The sequence below is a fragment of the Mycena indigotica genome (genome assembly GCF_014461135.1).
Source record: "Mycena indigotica strain 171206Taipei chromosome Unknown Mind.scaff0001, whole genome shotgun sequence".
NCBI classification, from domain to species: Eukaryota; Fungi; Basidiomycota; class Agaricomycetes; order Agaricales; family Mycenaceae; genus Mycena; species Mycena indigotica.
In genome coordinates, this window is record NW_023503000.1 from 2,123,119 (window position 1) to 2,140,526 (window position 17,408).

The following is a 17,408-nucleotide window of genomic DNA, read 5'->3' on the forward strand; positions in this document are numbered from 1 at the left end:
GACGTCATCTTGTTACGCGAGAAGAAAAAAAAATCTACATCTTATCTTATCAGTCCCCCACGTCATCATAACTTGGTCTTGAGCCAGGCAACCGACTTTTCCACCTTTATGGGCGTCTCATCGGTGACCGGGACTACAAACACACCCTCTTCCCCTCCAGGATGCTCCAGCGTCGCGAGTTGGCTATCAAGCATATTCGACTTCATAAAATGTGCTGTCCGTTTCTCCATCCGGTCCAGCAAAAAGTCCCTCGAGCCGTCAATGAACACGAAGTATGTCCTCAGTTTGCCCTTGCTGTCATTTCCTCTAAGGACCTCACGGTAAACCCGTCGAAGTGCCGAGCACGCAATAACGACGCCTTTCTGCCCATTCCCCGCCATTTCTTCCGCTGTGCTCCGAATCTTCTGCAGCCACGGCTCTCTGTCCTCGTCGGTCAGCGGCTGGCCCCTTGTCATCTTGTCCACATTCGATTTGGGGTGAAGGTCGTCTCCGTCGATATATGGCAGGCTTATCGCCCGCGCCAATGCAGCCCCCAATGTCGATTTCCCCGTCCCAGAAACTCCCTACAGCGCCTTTCAATCATTCGACTGAATTGGGCAATGAACGCACCATGACCACCACAAAAACCGGCTCTGTCCCTGGGTCATTCATGAGTGCACTGAACTCGGGGTCGGGCTCTATAAGGTCGACAGAAGGGATTCGTGTCAAGAGGCGCATAATTGAATGACTCGAGAGGGCTATCCACTGACCGGCAGTACTTATAACACTCCAAGACAACAGTCGGCCCGCCGGGCCTGACTTCCGCACGACATTTGTCCGAACTTCTTGGAAGAGTGCCGCCAAAGAGGGGTAGTAGATGGCCGCAGCCGTGGCCAACAAGGCTGCAAACACTGTTCGCTGCTGGAGAAACCGCATTCTGGCCGCATTAGCCGTGGCGTGGTAATGCTCGGGTGATCTGCATCACAACTTGAGCTTTTCTCCCGTAGACTACACCAGTTTCACGACAAGTCGCTTCAAATTATTGTTCGTACCCGACGAGGCCGATAAGCAAATGACGAGGAAAACAAAGAAAAACATGAGGTGTGCTACAGATAAATGAATGAATAACTTTTGGTTGACGATAGACCTAGAGAGCGACGTCCGTTGTGTGTGACTGTGAGTGTGTGCGAATACAATATTAAGTGCAGTTTAGTGGATGCGATTGAAGACCCCAAGAGGAAAATAGAGGTATGCAGGTTAAGGGTCATGAGGAGGATGTCGCTGCAGTTGGCTCAGCCATATACATTGAAGCCAAGTTAGCTTGTGAGTGACGTTCCACATATGGCGGCGGCGCTTCGCCAGCAGCAAAGGGAGGTGCAGTCCTACTGCTCTGGTCTTCTCCCCATGGATACAGCCACATTTCGTCTTTCCTTGGTATCGGTAACGGCGGTAACGGAGGCGGGTTATTATGGTGGCCAGGTGGGATCGGCAGCGCTCTTGCAGAACTGACGCTCGATTGCGATCGCATGCTATAGGTTGAGACTCTCCGTGACGCACGTGTAGAAAAGGGGCTGTTGCTGCTGGACGATTCGGTTGGCGTTGGTGGCTGTGGCAGTTGTCGGAGTTTCATCGACTGTGATCGGGCCAGCGTCGGAGTTGGTGGTAAGGGAGGGAGTGGTGGGGGTGCAGACGAGGAAGTCATGGCCGAAGAAATGGAGGTTAGGTTGGAGGACCTGGAGCTCGAGCTGCGATGCATTGGACTCAAAAATAACGGTTCTGATGGTCTCCGTTCAAAGGAACTCGCGCGAATTTCTCTGGGGGGTGTTGACTGCGACCGATTAGCGCGTAGCGGGGTCAACGGAGAGGTAGGCGATATCGGTGGCGGAGGTAGTTCTTTGAAAGACCGTGAATTTGACCTTGACATGGAGCGCGCTGAGTCGGGCGGAGTGGTGCCCCGACTGTTAGATGAAGCATATTGCAAATGAGCTGGTATTTGTGGCACTGGAGGGACAGAAAGGCTGTCTTCCCCGTAATACCCACTTGCCTCCATGTACGGATGCGACGGAGAACGGCCATCAGGGTAACACATCGAGTCCGTTGACGGGCTGTGTATCCTTGCTGGGAAATGGCTCGACAGTGGTGAAGGCAACGCGCCGCCGCTGGTCCTGACAGAGACACGGTCGTCATAGTCGTTGATTTCGTCGTCTGAATCCCAAACAGAGGAGGCTGCCGGACTGGCAGTCAGAGTAGGAAACAATGGGTCGCCATATACGATCTTGGCCATTTGTTTTGAAGACGTTGGGAGAGGTTTGGATAAGTCTGTAGTAGACACGCTGCGCATATTGGAGGGGCTGCGCTTGGGGAATATTGGTTCGCCATATAATATTTTGCGCCATTGAGAAGCAGACGCGGGAGCGGACTGGGGGGGATCCATCTGATCTGAGCTGCTTGAAGTCGGGGCAATGGACGGGGCCCCTTCATCAGCCCCTTCATACTTCTGGACGAGCATCCAGTCTTGTACGTCAGTCACAAGAAGCATAGCAGTAATAATGAGTTGGTCGAGTAGCACAATGGAAACGCCATTGTGGGAGGCAACTGATTGAGACTGGTATTTGTCGTGTAGTGTTTCAAACACTTTGATTCGTGGGGGTACGCCTTCGACTGCTGGATAGAATATCGCGATAGGACCCTTGACAGAGGAAGTAGTGCACTATGGACTCAATTAACTTGGATATATATAGAAAAAGCAGCAACCAACCCAGTAGGTGGACCCAACACGTTTCCAGCGCATCGAGTGAGAGTAATTGGGAATGTTGAATCGGGGGGGCGAGCTTGGTCACTGAGCGGGATTTGAAATACGACTGCCAACCACATACCTAAGCATATTTCCTGGCTTGAGAATGGCATCGGCCGACTGCCATCGACCGTCTGAGAGTTGTATAAGAATGCCCAAAATCTCCCTTGTCTTTCCCTTGGTAGGAATTTTCCGTGGCCACTTTATCTCGGCAGTCCTGCTCAGGCCGTCCCATGGATCTGAGCGGAGCACGGTAGTGTGTGTGCCAGAGGTACGGATAACGTAGAGGGGGGTTAGTCGAGGCGTCATCCTTGACAACCGAGTCGAGAAAAGACTGGGAAGAAAGCTTTAGAGTGACAAGCGGCGTTTTGTTCAGGATAGTGTCGTCCACGGTATGATCTGACCGACGAAGACTGGGTACCACTCTGGCCAGGGCAGCGACAGAGACCCTACTAGAGGTAGAAGGCCGGGGGAGGTCGAGCAACCGTGTCGAGCGGGAGCGCTCTGACATGGTGGAGGGCAAGCCGGGCTATCAAAGCTCGCATGCGTGTGGTTATGTCACTCGCTTGATCTGCACAAATATCATAAGTTAAGTCTCCACCTCCATCCGTCAGGGCTCCGGTCGCTCCGCCGAGTAAGTTTTTTTTTCCTCAGACGGAAAAGACCATCTAGACGGGCGACGCCAACGTAGAAAGCAAAAAGTTTGTTTCGAAAGGGGAGGGTGACAGCTTGTGACTGGTCACAAGCCTTTCTTGCCACCAACCACCATGTCTACGTCTGCCACTGACCCAACCACCACTACCACCGGGTACGTGTTTTTGTACGCGTCTCACGTCTAAAGCTCATCTATTCTAGCTCTACGGAGACTACAAACGCGTCACCTGTCGACAAGGGCAAAGGGAAGGTAGTTGACCAGTCAATGGAGGAAGACGACGATGAAGAGGAGGAAGACGATGACGATGATGACGGTGAAGATGAAAGCTCTGAAGAGGAAGAAGAGGCAAGTTCACAATCGCCATTTTGAGACGACGCGTTTTGACGCGTCTTGTCACAAGGAATCCTACCAAGAAATAGACCCCTCGGTCATCCAGCCGCGTCGTACTCGCGGTGTCAAAGTGGATTACACCAGTGCGGAAGCCCTTGCTAAAGGTATTCGTTTAGTTGGTGCGTCCCTTTTCGTTGAGCTAATCTTTTACAGCTGGCCTTACCGCCAAGGATGATGAAGACGAAGACGATGAGGATGTTCAGATGAAAGAAGATTAAAAACAAAAGCAGCTATGCATGTTTGTGAATAAAGAATTGGGTTTCTTGTTGTACTAATGCTTCATGCTTGAACTGCGCTTACACCTCATCTTACCACACTTCGAGTCTTCGACATCTTGACCTGATTTCTGGCATCCAATCCTATCTCACGGCCTCTAGCAACCGCTTACCAACTATGGCTGTCTGTCCGCGGCCGTTGCTCAACATGGTGATCGTCCCATGGCTCATGAACAAAGACTGAACAGCTCGTATCAGACTCAAGTGTCCAACATGGTATGACGTCAAACCGTCGGCTTCGACGTTTTACTCCGACATTCAGAACTTTACTTGGGCGCGAGGTAACGGAGGTTTGAGCCATTTGTTGATGGAATCGCATCACCGTTAATGATGACACGAGATGGTGGCGCGCCCTGGTTTGATTACTCAGCTAGTAGTGGTTCGAGTATCCCTTTGTTTTTGCCATTATAACACACATTCTACATTGCTCTAAATCAAATCCTCAACATGGACTTAAGCTTCCTCCTCAACCCATGCTTCTGGACTTTCTTTAGATTACCTCCCGTGACCACAGCAGCATTCACTGGCTCCGCTGGTGGCTCCTCCGCTCTCAGTGAAGTGCGCTGTCCATTACGCGTTTGTTTTGTGCACTTTCTGGCTGCCTCCTCAAGCAGTGATTGCGCAGCGAAAAACATGATGTGCGACATGGTGGTCCGTTCGGGCAAGCAGGTTGTTGTTATTGTTGGCGGTGACTGTCGCCTATCAGGTGGTGTGGTGAATAAAGTCAGAGGCATACCTCAGGGATGCTATACAGGGTGCGATGGGCGTTGAAGTCAAACTCGTGTGCCCATGTGGGCGTTTGGCACGGGGTCGAAACTTGTGGCTGTGGAGACATGGCCAGACCAAGGCCCACACCTTCGAAGACGGGTAGCGAAACCAATTGAAGATTGGGGGTCGATCGACTTAAAGTAGGACGTGGACTGGTGAGCCCCACATCTGGTGAAAGTGGGGCAGCGTCGACGTGTGTTGCCTCCGAGTTGGAGATGGAGGCCTGCTATGGGTGATGTAAGGGAGGGACCATGGGGCAAAGATAAGTAAGTGAGACACACCGCGCGAACCTGAGGCTGATGAGGCGAAAGCGCAATAGTCGGTGAAAGCGATTGTGTGACAACTGGGACATGGATCGAAAGACTGAGACCACATCCAACGCCACGACTGAAAAGGTCCATCGGACTCAGTTCTAGGACATCGGCTTCCTGGCCAGTTGTGAATAAATGTTAAGAGAATGCATGAACCAACGCACAGGTGCGATATTGAACAAAACTTGTTCGATTGAGGCGCATTTCCCATCGGTTACGTCTCGACGGGGTCGCGAAAGCGGGGATCGAGCATGCAGTTTGGGGCTTGAAAGCTTTGGGGAAGCCGTCGAAATTACTCGAGGACTCGGACTTGATGGTGGCCCAGTGTCTGTCCCAGCCTGTTGCACCTGGGAGACAAAGAAAGGGCGGGCCGCCGCCGAATAAGCAAGTCGGCCGCAAGCAGAGAACCGCTGGGAACCCGGCGTAAACATGACAAGACTCTCGAGCACAGTGGTAGGAGAGATCATGTGAGAGTATGTTGAGACGAAAATAATGTTGAGAAAATGATAATCGGGCGGGTTTTATCGTTCAGCACAGGGGCCTTGTCTGGGAAGCATCGCGGATGTAAACGGCAAGTCTTGAAGTTTGCAACCCTCGGTTTCAGTTCAGAGCAGCGTGAGACGAGCAAGCTTGAGTGCCTCCTTGACTCGCTCAACCGAAGAAAGCATTATGAAAACGGTATCACTGTCGACTTATAGTCAACATGAGTCGGCTCGAAGCTTTTTCCGGTCCTCTTTTTTGTCTCTTGGTTGTTGACTAGTTCCAGCAATGTTGAAATGATGTGACGGACGCGTTACTCACTCTCAACCAACCAACGCTGACTGTTTTGGGCGACCTCAAAAATGAGCAAAACCAAACTTGAGCAACCATGGGCCGTTCGTCCGATCGACAAAAGTCACCCTCACACTAATCGGAAGCCGCAAGATTGACAAGTACCCTCTCCAAAAAGTCCCCGCCCCGTTCTCTGGCTCTATCGTCGTTCCCCACTGCTTTCGCGGCGTGGGCGGCAGCTCCAAAGTCGAGTCCCCAACTCCCCGCTCCAGTGACTGACTTATGCAACTCCCAGGTCTCCGTATATGCAGGAGATGACTTGAATCGCGCTATTTTCGACTATTACGCCCAGGAGTGCCCGGAAAGTCAGATTGGGACGAATTACATTGATCCAGAGGGCTTGGACTCGAAACGGTGGGTGCATACGCTATCCAGAATTGGCATCGCTGAATAATTCTGGTAACAGCCATGAATATCTTGGTCCTAGTCCATTTGTGGCGGGCTACTTGTTCGACGCTCGTCGGAAAACCGTAGATGTTGAATTTTGGGACGAGTTTCTCAAGCTGCATTGGGTTTGCGACCGCGTATGACCAATTGTTTGCTGCAACTGTCCAATATATATTCCAAATTAAAGGTAAACTACAGTGTTTAAACGAAAGTAAAGAAGGCAAAAGACGTAGAGACTGTGGACCCATACAACCCTGAGCGGTCATCTTTTTTTGTTACAATAGACATACAACTTTTCACGCAGCGATGCCGAAAATCGGCGACAACCAGCTCTCCCAGTCATCCTCGTTGGTGGGGTTGCCAGTGACCTTGAGGGCACGAAGGAGGACCTTGTACGTGCCATTGGGGATGACAGTCCCGTTAGCGAAGGTGTTGGTCAAGGCAACAGTGTACTGAGCAGTTTCCTGCTGCTGTTATAGATATCAGCCACAATACGCAGAGGCAAACATCAGACACGAACCTCGTCATTGCGAGAGAGGTATTGGAGCTCAAGCAATGGACCAAGGATGGGGACCTTGGCGAACGTTCCACCGTTGTGCTTCTGCGTGAAGGAGATCACATGCGAATCTTTGGCACGGGTCTTTAGCGTCGGGGTGAACTTGGTCGCAGCATCGACAAGATCAAAACGCAGAGCGGGGGTACCGAAGAGTTGACGCCAGAGAAGCGTAGGAGCGTTGTCGCCAACAAAGGTGTAGTTGACAGCCCCTTTCTGGGGGTTACCCGTCGAGTCGAGGATGGTAGGGAGTTGAACGCCGAAGAAAATATCAGTGTTGTCAACGACCTTGGTGTTCTTAAGAGCAGCGGCAACACCGAGGTACGACGTGTGCACAATCTCGTTGGCGCTGCTGACATAGATGTACCCGGAGTAGACAGGCAAGGAAGCAGCTTCATCACCAGTGGGAGCCTTAACCGTGACTGCAACCTCATGCGATTGGCCAGGTTGCAGCTTGAACTTGTCTGCATTGAACGAGACTTGGGCAACGTTGGCAGACACAGGCACGGGATAGAGAGCGGGGAAGGAGTTCTATGTGAAATCAGTTGAGTATCGTACGACATTTAAAAAGACAAACCTTATCTAGAGTCAAAGCAGTGGCGGCAGCAACGTGCTTGAGGGAGTACGATTTGGCCTTCTTGCCATTGTTGGTGACGGTGAATTTCTGCCTAGAAAGTCTTTGTCAGGGAGGAATCAGAAAAAAACAACTCGAATACATACTTGCCAGCGAAATGAGCCGTGTCGTTGAGCAGCAGCTCACCCTTGGAGAGGGTTGTGGTTGCATAGAGAGCGTCGTAGACTTGGATCAAGCCAGCGCCTGGGATCAATGATTGATCAGTTGAATCAATTTGGATCAATTTTAAGTAGGCACCTTGCTGGGAGGCAGGTTGCAGGGGATCGTTGTCAGTCTTGCTTGAAGAGACCGTGGCAGCAGTCGACTGGAAGAGAGTGCGAGCGCTGCGCCCAACAGCAGCATTCTTGCCTTTGAACTGCAGAAGCAGAGCAGAGCTTCCAGCAACGAAAGGCGTGGCCATCGAAGTTCCGGAAAGCAGTGCCCATTTGCCCTTAGCAAGGGGGTAGGTCGACATGATGTTTCCACCAGGGGCAGCAAGAGCGGGCTTGAAGTACATGTCGTTCGTTGGTCCGAAGGTGGAGAAATCAGAGACCAATCCACCCTTGGGGTCATCAAAGTTAACGGTTCCACCGGTTTGAGGGAACGAGACAGAAATCTTTGCTCCAGATGCCAGCTGTTCAGCAAGCTAGACAGAAAGACCCAAGTTAGGGTTCAGAGAAGGAGAAACAAAGCAAAACATACGAAGTTTCCATCTTCAGTCTGGATTAACACGGCAGTGTAGTCTCCGACAGAGATTCCAGCAAAGCCTCGACCATTGCTAGAGAGATGATCAGAGACATACGAGACGGAGAAGGCCAGTGGGCTTACTCGTAGATCAGGACGACCTTGGCACCATGAGCAGCAACGTTGGCGAGTTTCTCGGTGAAGTTACAGGTACCACGGCGGACAAGAACGACGAAGCCGCTCAGGTCTGGGGTGTCAGCGGGAAGTGGGTTGGAGTTGCATGCATCGTCTGCGACATCCGACGTTTTGGAGGTGGCATACAGAGGAAGCGTGCCGTTGACGGGGAGAGGGAAAGTCTATCACGAATAATCAGAGGTTTAGGACAAGCCGGACAAAAATGGCACATACCGCGTAATAAACGATGGGGGCGTGGGTAACACCAGTGACTTGAATGGTTTGAAGTGGAATAACAACGTTGTCTACCGAGGCCACCGAAATGACGTCGATTCCATTGCCAGGACTAGCCGTGTACCATGAACCAGAGGCACCCTGTTCACGGAGAAGTGAGCGTATCACATCAGCGGTTTTCCAACACATACCTCGTTGCCGGCGGCGATGGTGACAATTCTGCCAGTAGCAGCGATTCTGGAGGACACAACAGAGCCAGTGCCTTCCGTCCAGCCGTCACTGCCACCAAGACTCAGCGTAAGAATGTTCATGCCATCCTTGACCCCGCGAAGGAGTGCATCGACAATGACTGAGGAGAGCTCAGAAGGAATAAAAACGTTGTCTGTTTGGCTCACCATCGTCGTTGGTTGAACCTTCACATCCAAAGATACGATAGCCGAAGATGGTTGCGTCGGGCGCAACACCGCTGATGTTGAATTCATTGCCCTTTAGGTCGCTTGAAAATCTATGCGAAAAGGAAGCTCGTGATCAGACATACGGGGTTCGCTCCAACGATACCCTGAAGAACTGTCAGTAATGGGACTGAATGAAAAGGCTTCTGGCATACAGCAACATGGGTACCATGTCCACCGCAATCCATGGGGTCCTCATCGGGAGTAGGGGCATTCCCACCAGTATACCCGTCGCCGACGAAATCAAATCCACCAGCGATCTTGTTTCCGGAGCCGAATTTGCCTCCAAGCGACGGATGGGAGTAGTCGATACCACTGTCGATGCTGCAGAAAGTTTGTTGAGGATCATGAATTGCAATTGACTGGGAGCTACCTACATGCCAATTTTGACACCCTTGCCTGTGATGCCCTTTGCATGAAGCTTGTCGACTCCCTGGAGGAAAGTGAGTGAATGAAAAGAAACGTGTGAGGACCACACACAGTCATGACATGGGTCGACTCCGCATCAGGAAGCCCTGCATCTTTGGGCGAAATGCCGGCCTTGATCAGCACAGGCCTGCACATATCAGTTCAAGTAAAGCTGAATAGTCGTTCCTACTCACTTGGGGCGAGCGTAAGTGCGGATGGGGCGGATAGCGACAACTCCCTCGGTCTCCAAAATTTTGGAAACAGCCTGCATGGTGCCATCAGGGTCGGAAAAATCGCGGTCGTGTGACCAAACGAACCTGGGTATCAGCGAGAGTGAGAGCAGCGCCGACAAAGAGTCCGGGGGAGTCGTATTCATTTTCAACGTCGAACGAAATTTTGCGCGCCTTCAGAGAGCGATAGAGTTGCTCATGAGGCTATGAGGGCAACGGTAAATGGGATGAAGAGACGCTAAAATTAGCTGCATACCGTGCCGAGTTCACGTTTGCTGGCGAGAGCAGCGGGAGCGGAGACCTCTACGATGAACTTGTTAGGGACAGTGGCTAAGTTGGTTACACGTTTGATGTCGGAAATCGATTTCGTGGCCGAGGCAGACAGTGCGCTAATAAGCGCAAGAGAAAGAGCGGCCTTCATGACAAGAGGAAAGAAATAAAGAAGGATAGGTGAGTATGGAACCTCAAATTAGATTTATACGGACTCACTCCTTGATGACTGGCATGAGCATGCGGGGCACACCCGATAGCGGAAAGACCAACGGTCAATAGCGTGTGTGATTTCACGTGTTGCTATTGATGGACGCCCTCCTTGGCGGCGGCAAACCGCGCCAAGGACACAACCCTCCATGAGGAGATCATCTAGGGACAATTTATTTCAGTTTATTTCGGGTTTTGTCAGGCAGCGATAATTGCTAGGAAAGCGCATCAATGTCATTGGGCTTCAACCGGAGATGCCGCCTGAGATGCTGAAGTTTCTTATCTGTCTAGTTCTTCAAGATGGTTGGAAATCCAACCCGGAGATTGATGGTTGTGTTGCGCAACAAGGTACCACTGGCACGAACAAGTTCACCGAAGTTTCACCAAGTGCAAAGTGTGGTTTGTGACCCATGCGGTTCTTGATCTGCTTCCTTTGGCACCCACATAGAACAGGGAAACAGAAAAAATAAGTTATTTTGCTATTGCTACAGTTGTCTATTATTATGAGTTCATGCATTGGATGGTAGTCGTATCGAGTCGTATCATGCAGTAGTAGAGAGGAAGAAAGGAAAACATTTCTGTTCATCGCAAGAACATCTCGACCGGAATCGGCTTCCGTCTTAACCCGCCCATATCGCTCGAGCCAGAGGAGCACATGCTTGCATTGCTGCTCCACTCTGTCGAGTATGAATGCCCAGACTCACTCCCCGTGGATGATCCAGGGCCAGAACCGCTCGTAGAAAATGACCAGCCCGAGTTGGCCGAGGACGAAGAAGTGACTCGGGAACGACGACGGGGAGATCGCTGAGTGGTATACGCCGTATATAGCGCATCCTGCTTGACCTGACTCAGACGCTTGGGGTTTTGAATGTAAGGCGCGGGTGGAGGCGAAGAAGGATACGAGGCCCATTGTGCAGAAGCAGGCGTTTTAGGGAGAGGAGGGATAACCGTCGGTTTGGGCGGTACTGGGGGGAGGCGGCGACTCGAGTCCGGATCGTTGTTGGGGATGCATAACAACAACATCCTTAGCAGTAAGCCTCTTTTTGCCAGAGCGGCGCTTTGGTGAAGGTTTAGGTGATGGAGTTGAAGGGCTCCGGAGATTGAGAGTAGGAGTTTTGACACGGAGGTAGCGTCTGGCGAAAGCAAAGGTTTTTGGTGATGTTGCTCCACGACCAGAGTGGACAGAGGAGAGTGTCGAAGAAGACCAGCGAGAACGGAGTTGTTGGGAATGCGAAGAGAGTCGTGGCCGAGGCGACGGAGTATATTCGGAGAATGAAGGAGAGCCCGCTGATTTTGGCTCTGGTACGCAGATCGACTCAATAGCGGGGGCACCAAGCGACAGCGGTGAAGGGGAAGGAGACAACGGAATATCATGAAAGACATCATCTTCATCAAATGCACACTCCTCCCAGTCGTCAGCATCCATAGGAATGCTCTGAGACTCAACAGGAAACTGAGGCTGTGGTGGAGAGAGGAGAGCATCCAGACTGGTAGAAGGGGAAGTGGACGCGGCAGAAAACGAGAATGGCGACGAGGAGCCTGTAGCAGTTGTAAATACGCAAGTCTCATTGGAAAGAAGGATAAAAACGCACCTGAGCTCGAAATCGAAGGGGAAGCAGTGAAAGAGGTTGCATCGGTGTAATCTCCGCTCCAAGCATCAGTCGGGACTGGGGTTCGGGGTGGAGGTCGGTCAGCGAGGACAGCAGTAGGACGCGAGAAGTTTGGAACAGAGGTGTCAATAGGTGGTGGGGGAGGGGGACGAGACGGAATGCTGAATCGGCGGCTGACAGGCATGATGACAGCGCTCTCGCGATGCATTGCCTGGGTGGTCAATGAAGATGACCGACGAAGAGTGATATAACCTCTGGCGTGAGCAGCGTAATAAACGTCATCTTCTTCTTCTGAAGAAAGGGTTGGGACTGGGGAAACACTGCGTTTCGACACAGTCAATGGCTTGATGCTTTTGCAGCGGATGACTGCCTGGCCAGTAAAACTCTCTTGGCTCGAGGTGGGCGTGGTAGGGAGCCCTCCATCGGATGATTCATCGTCAGAGGAGTTGAGGGCAGGCAGTTCGGCTTGGAAGTCGGCGAGAGAGGGAATGCGCAAGTCAGAGACGCCATGCCGCCGTTTGGCTTTGACGCTCGTTTTAATCGACTCGGTATCCTCTTCAAGAATGCTCGTAAGCCCAAAGGCAGAGATGGTGCTGTTGCGAAGAACACGTGATTGGCGCTTGAAGTACGAAGATACTGTGGAAGAGTTAGCAGAAAGACCCAGATGAGGGAAAACCACGAACAACTCATGTTGGAAAAGTCGTAAGAAATGCAAGTAGTAGTGGTGAAGTTGTTGAAGACCGTCGCAAACGAAGGCGAGGTGGGAGACAGTGAGCCGACATTCTCGCAGCCCGCCTTATGAGTGTTGTGGGACGCATTGTGTGCCAGATGAGGTCGTCTCAATGGAAAACCATTGAGCACAGCCACCAGCTTCGGCTAAAACCTTATTATCCAGAAATGGAAGGAATTGATGATGGCATCATCCCATTGTACAGTATCGTGTTGCCTTGACGTAGTTCGAGATGGTCTCGAGCTTTTCGGCTAACATAGCACGACCTCAGGTCTCAGACTCCAGTTTCCGCCCGAAAGACTCACGAACCGATTGTCATGAGCAATATTTCTCCTGATGCCCATTCATGATGCCATCAAATATATGTAACTTGCAACAAATTCTAAGCCGCATATTCGCGGCAGCTCTCCGATACTTATTCTATGATTGTACTTCTGTCGCTACACTAGGCTCAAGATTTTCTTTGTCTCCCTCCTTCTTTTTTTCCTCGAGTGCATAACTCTCATCCACCGCAGTCGCCATTGGCACTTCTTTCATGAACAAGCTTACCACCAGCCCGGCCCCACAAATACCGGCCATAACACGCCAGATGACGGCCATGCTATCTTCAAATGCGTATTCTACCTGGGTCCGGAGAGGTTGTTCAAGAAAGCGGATCGAGGGGATCGAGTAATAGGCAATCTCTGCCCCAGCCGGAAATTGTCCAATGAATTCAGCCGGAAGCCTTCTCTTGAGTTCGTTCTAAGCGACGTCAAGGGGATTGAGGAGCTGGGATCACAACATACTTGTAAAATCGTGCCACCGATTGCAATGCCCCACGCCTGTGTGAATGAACGCGTAAATGAGAATAAAGCCAGCGCTGCGGCTGCCCGGTTTGGGGGTAGCGGCGCTAAAAGCGAGAACATTGGCGCGCCATACTGCAAAATGTCAGCAAGAGTAGGTAGAGCAAGTGTCAAAACTAACTAAAACACCAGTCCCAACCGCTGCTAAGACCTGATATCCGTACAGTTTGGCCTTTGTTGTACCTCCGCCTGCAGTGCCGAGCAGTGCGAAGGCAACAATATAGACAACCCAGCCAAACCAGTTCGCTGGCCGGTACTTCTTGGTCACTGCGATAACGACGCTGGCGGTGAATCCCGAAGGAGTGGTTATAAATAGTGCGGGAAGGAAATCGACTGCAGCTTGGAGAGGCGTGGCTCCAAAAGAGGCCTGGAAGAGCACTATAGTCTGTCAGGTGCAAGAAGTAGAGTGTCCGAATAGTTGCATGCCTGTAAAATAATAGACCAATGCTGGTTTCAAGTTATTGATGAGTCAAGATGTAGGGGGTTTACGAACCGATACTAGCAATGCCGTGTAATCCCACAGCAATTAGCCTAGTGGTGTCTGAATAACGAATACATAGTGACCACGGTCATCACGCACGAGCTCAACGAGGTCCTGTTGGAGACGATGTCTCGTGGGACGGCCGGGTTCTGCGGAACGTAGAGCTCGTAGACGAAGAAGATAAGCACAAGGAGGAGGCCGATGACCAACGGAGCGAGGACTTGAGCCGAACGCCAAGGATATCGAACGCCACCCCAAGTAAGGCCAATTATGGCCAAAGCCGTACCAACGACCACAATAGCATTGCCGCTGTATGATCCATAACTATAGGTTGATGGAAAACAAATGGAAAAACAGACATCCAGTCCACTTTTGCGAGCTTTGAGCGCACAGTACCTGGGGGTGTTCGTACTGACAAGTAGAGGATCACGAGGACGGCAGCTATGGCGGTAAGTGGCAGGTTAAGATCTGGTATTATTATATCAGAGCACAAAAATTAAGCATAAAAGGACGCTTAGACAAACAAAACAACCAACGCCATGCATTCCCACTTGCAGAAGCTAGCGCGCCTCCCTGCAAGATATAAGAAGAAGAAACGAGAAAATATAGTACACGCACAATAGCAGGACCAAGAAGCTCGAGGAATGACTTGATAAGTGCACCGACAGTTGCGGGAAGTCAAGCATACCGAAGCAGTCGCCCAAACTATGGCAATTAGTCCCACATAGATTCCTCGTTCAGATAAAGGGACCAAATCGGCAACAAGAATTTCGGAGAGAGTCAGGATACCCCCTCCGCCGATTCCTTTAGGCCATTCAAGCACATGAAGCGGGCGACAAAGGCTTGGATACCTTGGACAGCTATGCTCATAATGTCAAGTCAAGTATGTCGCCAAATGCTGGAACTCACTGCGTGCCGCAATCATCATCGACTAAGTAGGAAGCAGAAGTAAAGGTGATGCGTTCAGAAGTTGATTGATGCGCACCATGTTTTGTGATGCTCCAGCCAGAGCACTTCCGAGGGCGAAGAAGCCAATACTTATTAACATAACTGGTTTTCGTCCCAGAGCGTCCGCCAGACTGCCACTCAGCGGCATGAAAGCTGTACTTGATAAAGCGTAACCTGAGCCGACCTGTTGAGCTTGTTAGTGGTAAAGCAATGATCCAAGTCAAGTCGGAGCCACCCAAGTGAAATCGCCCTTCTCGTCGTTGAGAGCTTTCGCCATCGTAGGTAAGACGTTTCCTACACCTGAGAGGTCTAGAGCTGCCAAAAATGTGGTCACTGCGATGGCAACAAAGCTCATCCAGAACGCGCGAGTCTTTGGCGTTGACGACTTTAATGTCGACGTCGCTAGTAGTTCATCCACAGGTGAAAACGTTGCTGGAATTGATGCTGAAGGAGGCCTGGCGGTCATCGGGCTGGGATAGAGTAGACATATTCATGCTGGTCGTTTTAAATTGGGTAATTCCGGCGGAACGATGTCGTGTGCGCTGAGTGGAACAAGGTTGAAAAGTGATCGGAACCTCCGGCGGTTTGTCCCTGTTTGGCAGCAGCCTCCATCAATCGCCGCATGACCACAGCCTGTTGTCAACAATTATGAAGCGCGGAGCAGACCGCCAAATTTCCAAGGAAGACATCGAGGACACCGACATTGAGGTATAATCCACTATGCTCGACGCGTAATCGCTCAAAACTAGATAGGAAATCGAACCTACAGAAGGTTTCCACAAAGCCGACGATGCTGTTCTTGCGACGCGAAAGTTGGTGGTTCGTTTCTCGTCCATGCATTGAATTTTACGCGTGTTAGAATCAAACCAATGCCCCGTAGGATGGGTGGAGATGCTGACGTGCGTCTTTTCTAATTTCTGCTCTTGTTTCAGTGCTTAGTTTTTGATAGAAAGCTGCAACTACAACAGCCCCAGCCCCCAAATTCTCTGGTTTCGGAACGCCTACAAACAGTGCCTTTTCATTTACCGCCCCCTCTTCATCGCCAAGCTTCCCCATAGCAAAACCTTCAACAAATCTCTTTGGTGGAGCCACTTCACTTCCCACTGCATTCTCCCCTGCACCAGCTAGCACTCCAAGTTTGGCCCCAACAGCTTCCAATGCCGCAAAAACATTTGCATCGTTCTTGGGGGAGAAGCCTTCAGCGATACCGAGCTCGGCTCCTACCTCTGGGACTACAGCTAATTCTTCAGAACTAAAATACTATAAATCCCTCCGTGGCCTCAATGTCTCCATAATCGACTTTCTGCAGAAGGCTCTTGAGGAAGATCCCTTCGCAGACTTTGGTAGTGTTCTCTCTGAATACAGCCAGAAACGAAACGATATAAAGAAAGAGTTTGACGGGGCTACTGCCACTCCAACTCCTTCATCACTCGGCCGTGCCTCAACAGCTCCTTCATTATTTGGAGGGGCTCCAACTGCGGCTGCCTCGACATTCAAGATGCCAGAAGCTCCAACTGCTTTTGCTGGTTTCGGCAAACCACCAACGTCAACGTCGACAACGACTGTGACGAATGGAAAGGTCGATGCGCCGCCTGCTCCTCCAGCCACGGCCTTTTCCTTTGGCTCAGCATCAGCATCTAAACCCTCCGTGTTCACCCCACCAGCATCTTCGCCCTTCTTGCCATTGCCGTCGTCATCATCATCATCGTCTACTTCAGCAACATCCACTCCCTTCAGTTTCGCCACTCCACCAACCACAGCATTTGGCTCGACTGCAACAGCAACCACAAATCCATTCGGAGCCTCGGCCTCGCCAACGCCATTTGGGAGCAGCTCCAAATCTGCGCCTTCATTGTTTCCTAGCTCTGGCTCGACAGGCTTTTCCTTCGGAACCTCTAGCACCGCCTCCAGCAATCCTTCAGGATTCTCGTTTGGTGCGCCGAAGACCGGCAACCCGATACCCACAGACACCAAAAGCCAGAGCACTATTGCTGGGGACGACGAGACGGAGATAGCTAGTAGTCAGGAGACTGAAAAAGTGACAACTGACGAGAGCAAGTCGTCCGGGTTCTTTTCGCCCGATGCACCATCGACAATGGATGCTGAAGGCCAGGGAGAAGAGGACGAGGAGACCATCCAAGCCGCGAGGATAAAATCGTTCAGAATGAAGAAGAAGGATGAGCCAGGGGACAGTCCGTGGATCGATATGGGCATCGGTATGTTTCCTTCTCGTATGCACTTGAGATGCACACTGACTAGAAACAAGGTTTCATCCGGTTGAAGCGACATAAGGAGACTGCCGCAAGGCGATTGCTCTTGCGAAACAGTCACTCTGGCAAGATTCAAATTGTCAGTGCAATTCTGCCATTCGTCGCAAGGCACTCATTCTAACACAGAACTTTGCCTTATTCGCCGGCTTTTCGGCGACTTTGAACGCCAAGTCCAAATCCTTAATGTTTGTTGGACATGATGAAGCATCTGTTTCTCAAACATATAATCTCAAGTTCAAAACTGAGGCAGAAGCTGCCGAGTTTCAGAGTACATTGGAGACTGAGGTTTCCAAGATCAAGTCAAAGTAA

The 17,408-nt window shown here is 51.1% G+C and overlaps 7 protein-coding genes across 7 annotated transcripts; 2 read left to right on the top strand and 5 right to left on the bottom strand.

Annotated features, from left to right (window-relative positions):
• Positions 1-65: 65 nt before the first annotated feature.
• On the bottom strand, positions 66-915 carry MIND_00056200 (uncharacterized protein; the record flags this gene model as incomplete). The annotated part of the gene is made up of 3 exons (XM_037357528.1): positions 66-563; positions 610-677; positions 750-915. 3 exons carry the CDS (start codon positions 913-915, stop codon positions 66-68), a joined length of 732 nt encoding a protein of 243 aa, XP_037225438.1.
• Positions 916-1,243: 328 nt separating this feature from the next.
• On the bottom strand, positions 1,244-3,082 carry MIND_00056300 (uncharacterized protein; the record flags this gene model as incomplete). Its single annotated transcript, XM_037357529.1, has 3 exons — positions 1,244-2,689; positions 2,738-2,810; positions 2,856-3,082. 3 exons carry the CDS (start codon positions 3,080-3,082, stop codon positions 1,244-1,246), a joined length of 1,746 nt encoding a protein of 581 aa, XP_037225439.1.
• A 2,932-nt stretch (positions 3,083-6,014) lies between these two features.
• On the top strand, positions 6,015-6,533 carry MIND_00056500 (uncharacterized protein; the record flags this gene model as incomplete). Its single annotated transcript, XM_037357530.1, has 4 exons — positions 6,015-6,047; positions 6,097-6,189; positions 6,239-6,357; positions 6,410-6,533. 4 exons carry the CDS (start codon positions 6,015-6,017, stop codon positions 6,531-6,533), a joined length of 369 nt encoding a protein of 122 aa, XP_037225440.1.
• Positions 6,534-6,686: 153 nt separating this feature from the next.
• On the bottom strand, positions 6,687-10,159 carry MIND_00056600 (Pyrolysin; the record flags this gene model as incomplete). The annotated part of the gene is made up of 17 exons (XM_037357531.1): positions 6,687-6,860; positions 6,911-7,474; positions 7,521-7,611; positions 7,664-7,760; positions 7,815-8,202; positions 8,259-8,334; positions 8,385-8,596; positions 8,649-8,789; positions 8,840-8,997; positions 9,044-9,134; positions 9,187-9,207; positions 9,256-9,424; positions 9,478-9,533; positions 9,581-9,656; positions 9,703-9,773; positions 9,826-9,942; positions 9,995-10,159. The coding sequence occupies 17 exons, from the start codon at positions 10,157-10,159 to the stop codon at positions 6,687-6,689; spliced, it is 2,667 nt and encodes an 888-aa protein (XP_037225441.1).
• A 987-nt stretch (positions 10,160-11,146) lies between these two features.
• On the bottom strand, positions 11,147-12,518 carry MIND_00056700 (uncharacterized protein; the record flags this gene model as incomplete). The annotated part of the gene is made up of 3 exons (XM_037357532.1): positions 11,147-11,757; positions 11,811-12,464; positions 12,512-12,518. The coding sequence occupies 3 exons, from the start codon at positions 12,516-12,518 to the stop codon at positions 11,147-11,149; spliced, it is 1,272 nt and encodes a 423-aa protein (XP_037225442.1).
• A 460-nt stretch (positions 12,519-12,978) lies between these two features.
• On the bottom strand, positions 12,979-15,295 carry MIND_00056800 (MFS domain-containing protein; the record flags this gene model as incomplete). The annotated part of the gene is made up of 13 exons (XM_037357533.1): positions 12,979-13,299; positions 13,344-13,475; positions 13,522-13,778; positions 13,894-13,931; positions 13,981-14,190; positions 14,241-14,349; positions 14,406-14,454; positions 14,500-14,517; positions 14,570-14,685; positions 14,733-14,741; positions 14,791-14,812; positions 14,867-15,013; positions 15,065-15,295. 13 exons carry the CDS (start codon positions 15,293-15,295, stop codon positions 12,979-12,981), a joined length of 1,659 nt encoding a protein of 552 aa, XP_037225443.1.
• Positions 15,296-15,456: 161 nt separating this feature from the next.
• On the top strand, positions 15,457-17,408 carry MIND_00056900 (RanBD1 domain-containing protein; the record flags this gene model as incomplete). Its single annotated transcript, XM_037357534.1, has 6 exons — positions 15,457-15,537; positions 15,583-15,641; positions 15,689-15,728; positions 15,779-17,045; positions 17,096-17,178; positions 17,226-17,408. The coding sequence occupies exons 1-6, from the start codon at positions 15,478-15,480 to the stop codon at positions 17,406-17,408; spliced, it is 1,692 nt and encodes a 563-aa protein (XP_037225444.1). The 5' UTR covers positions 15,457-15,477.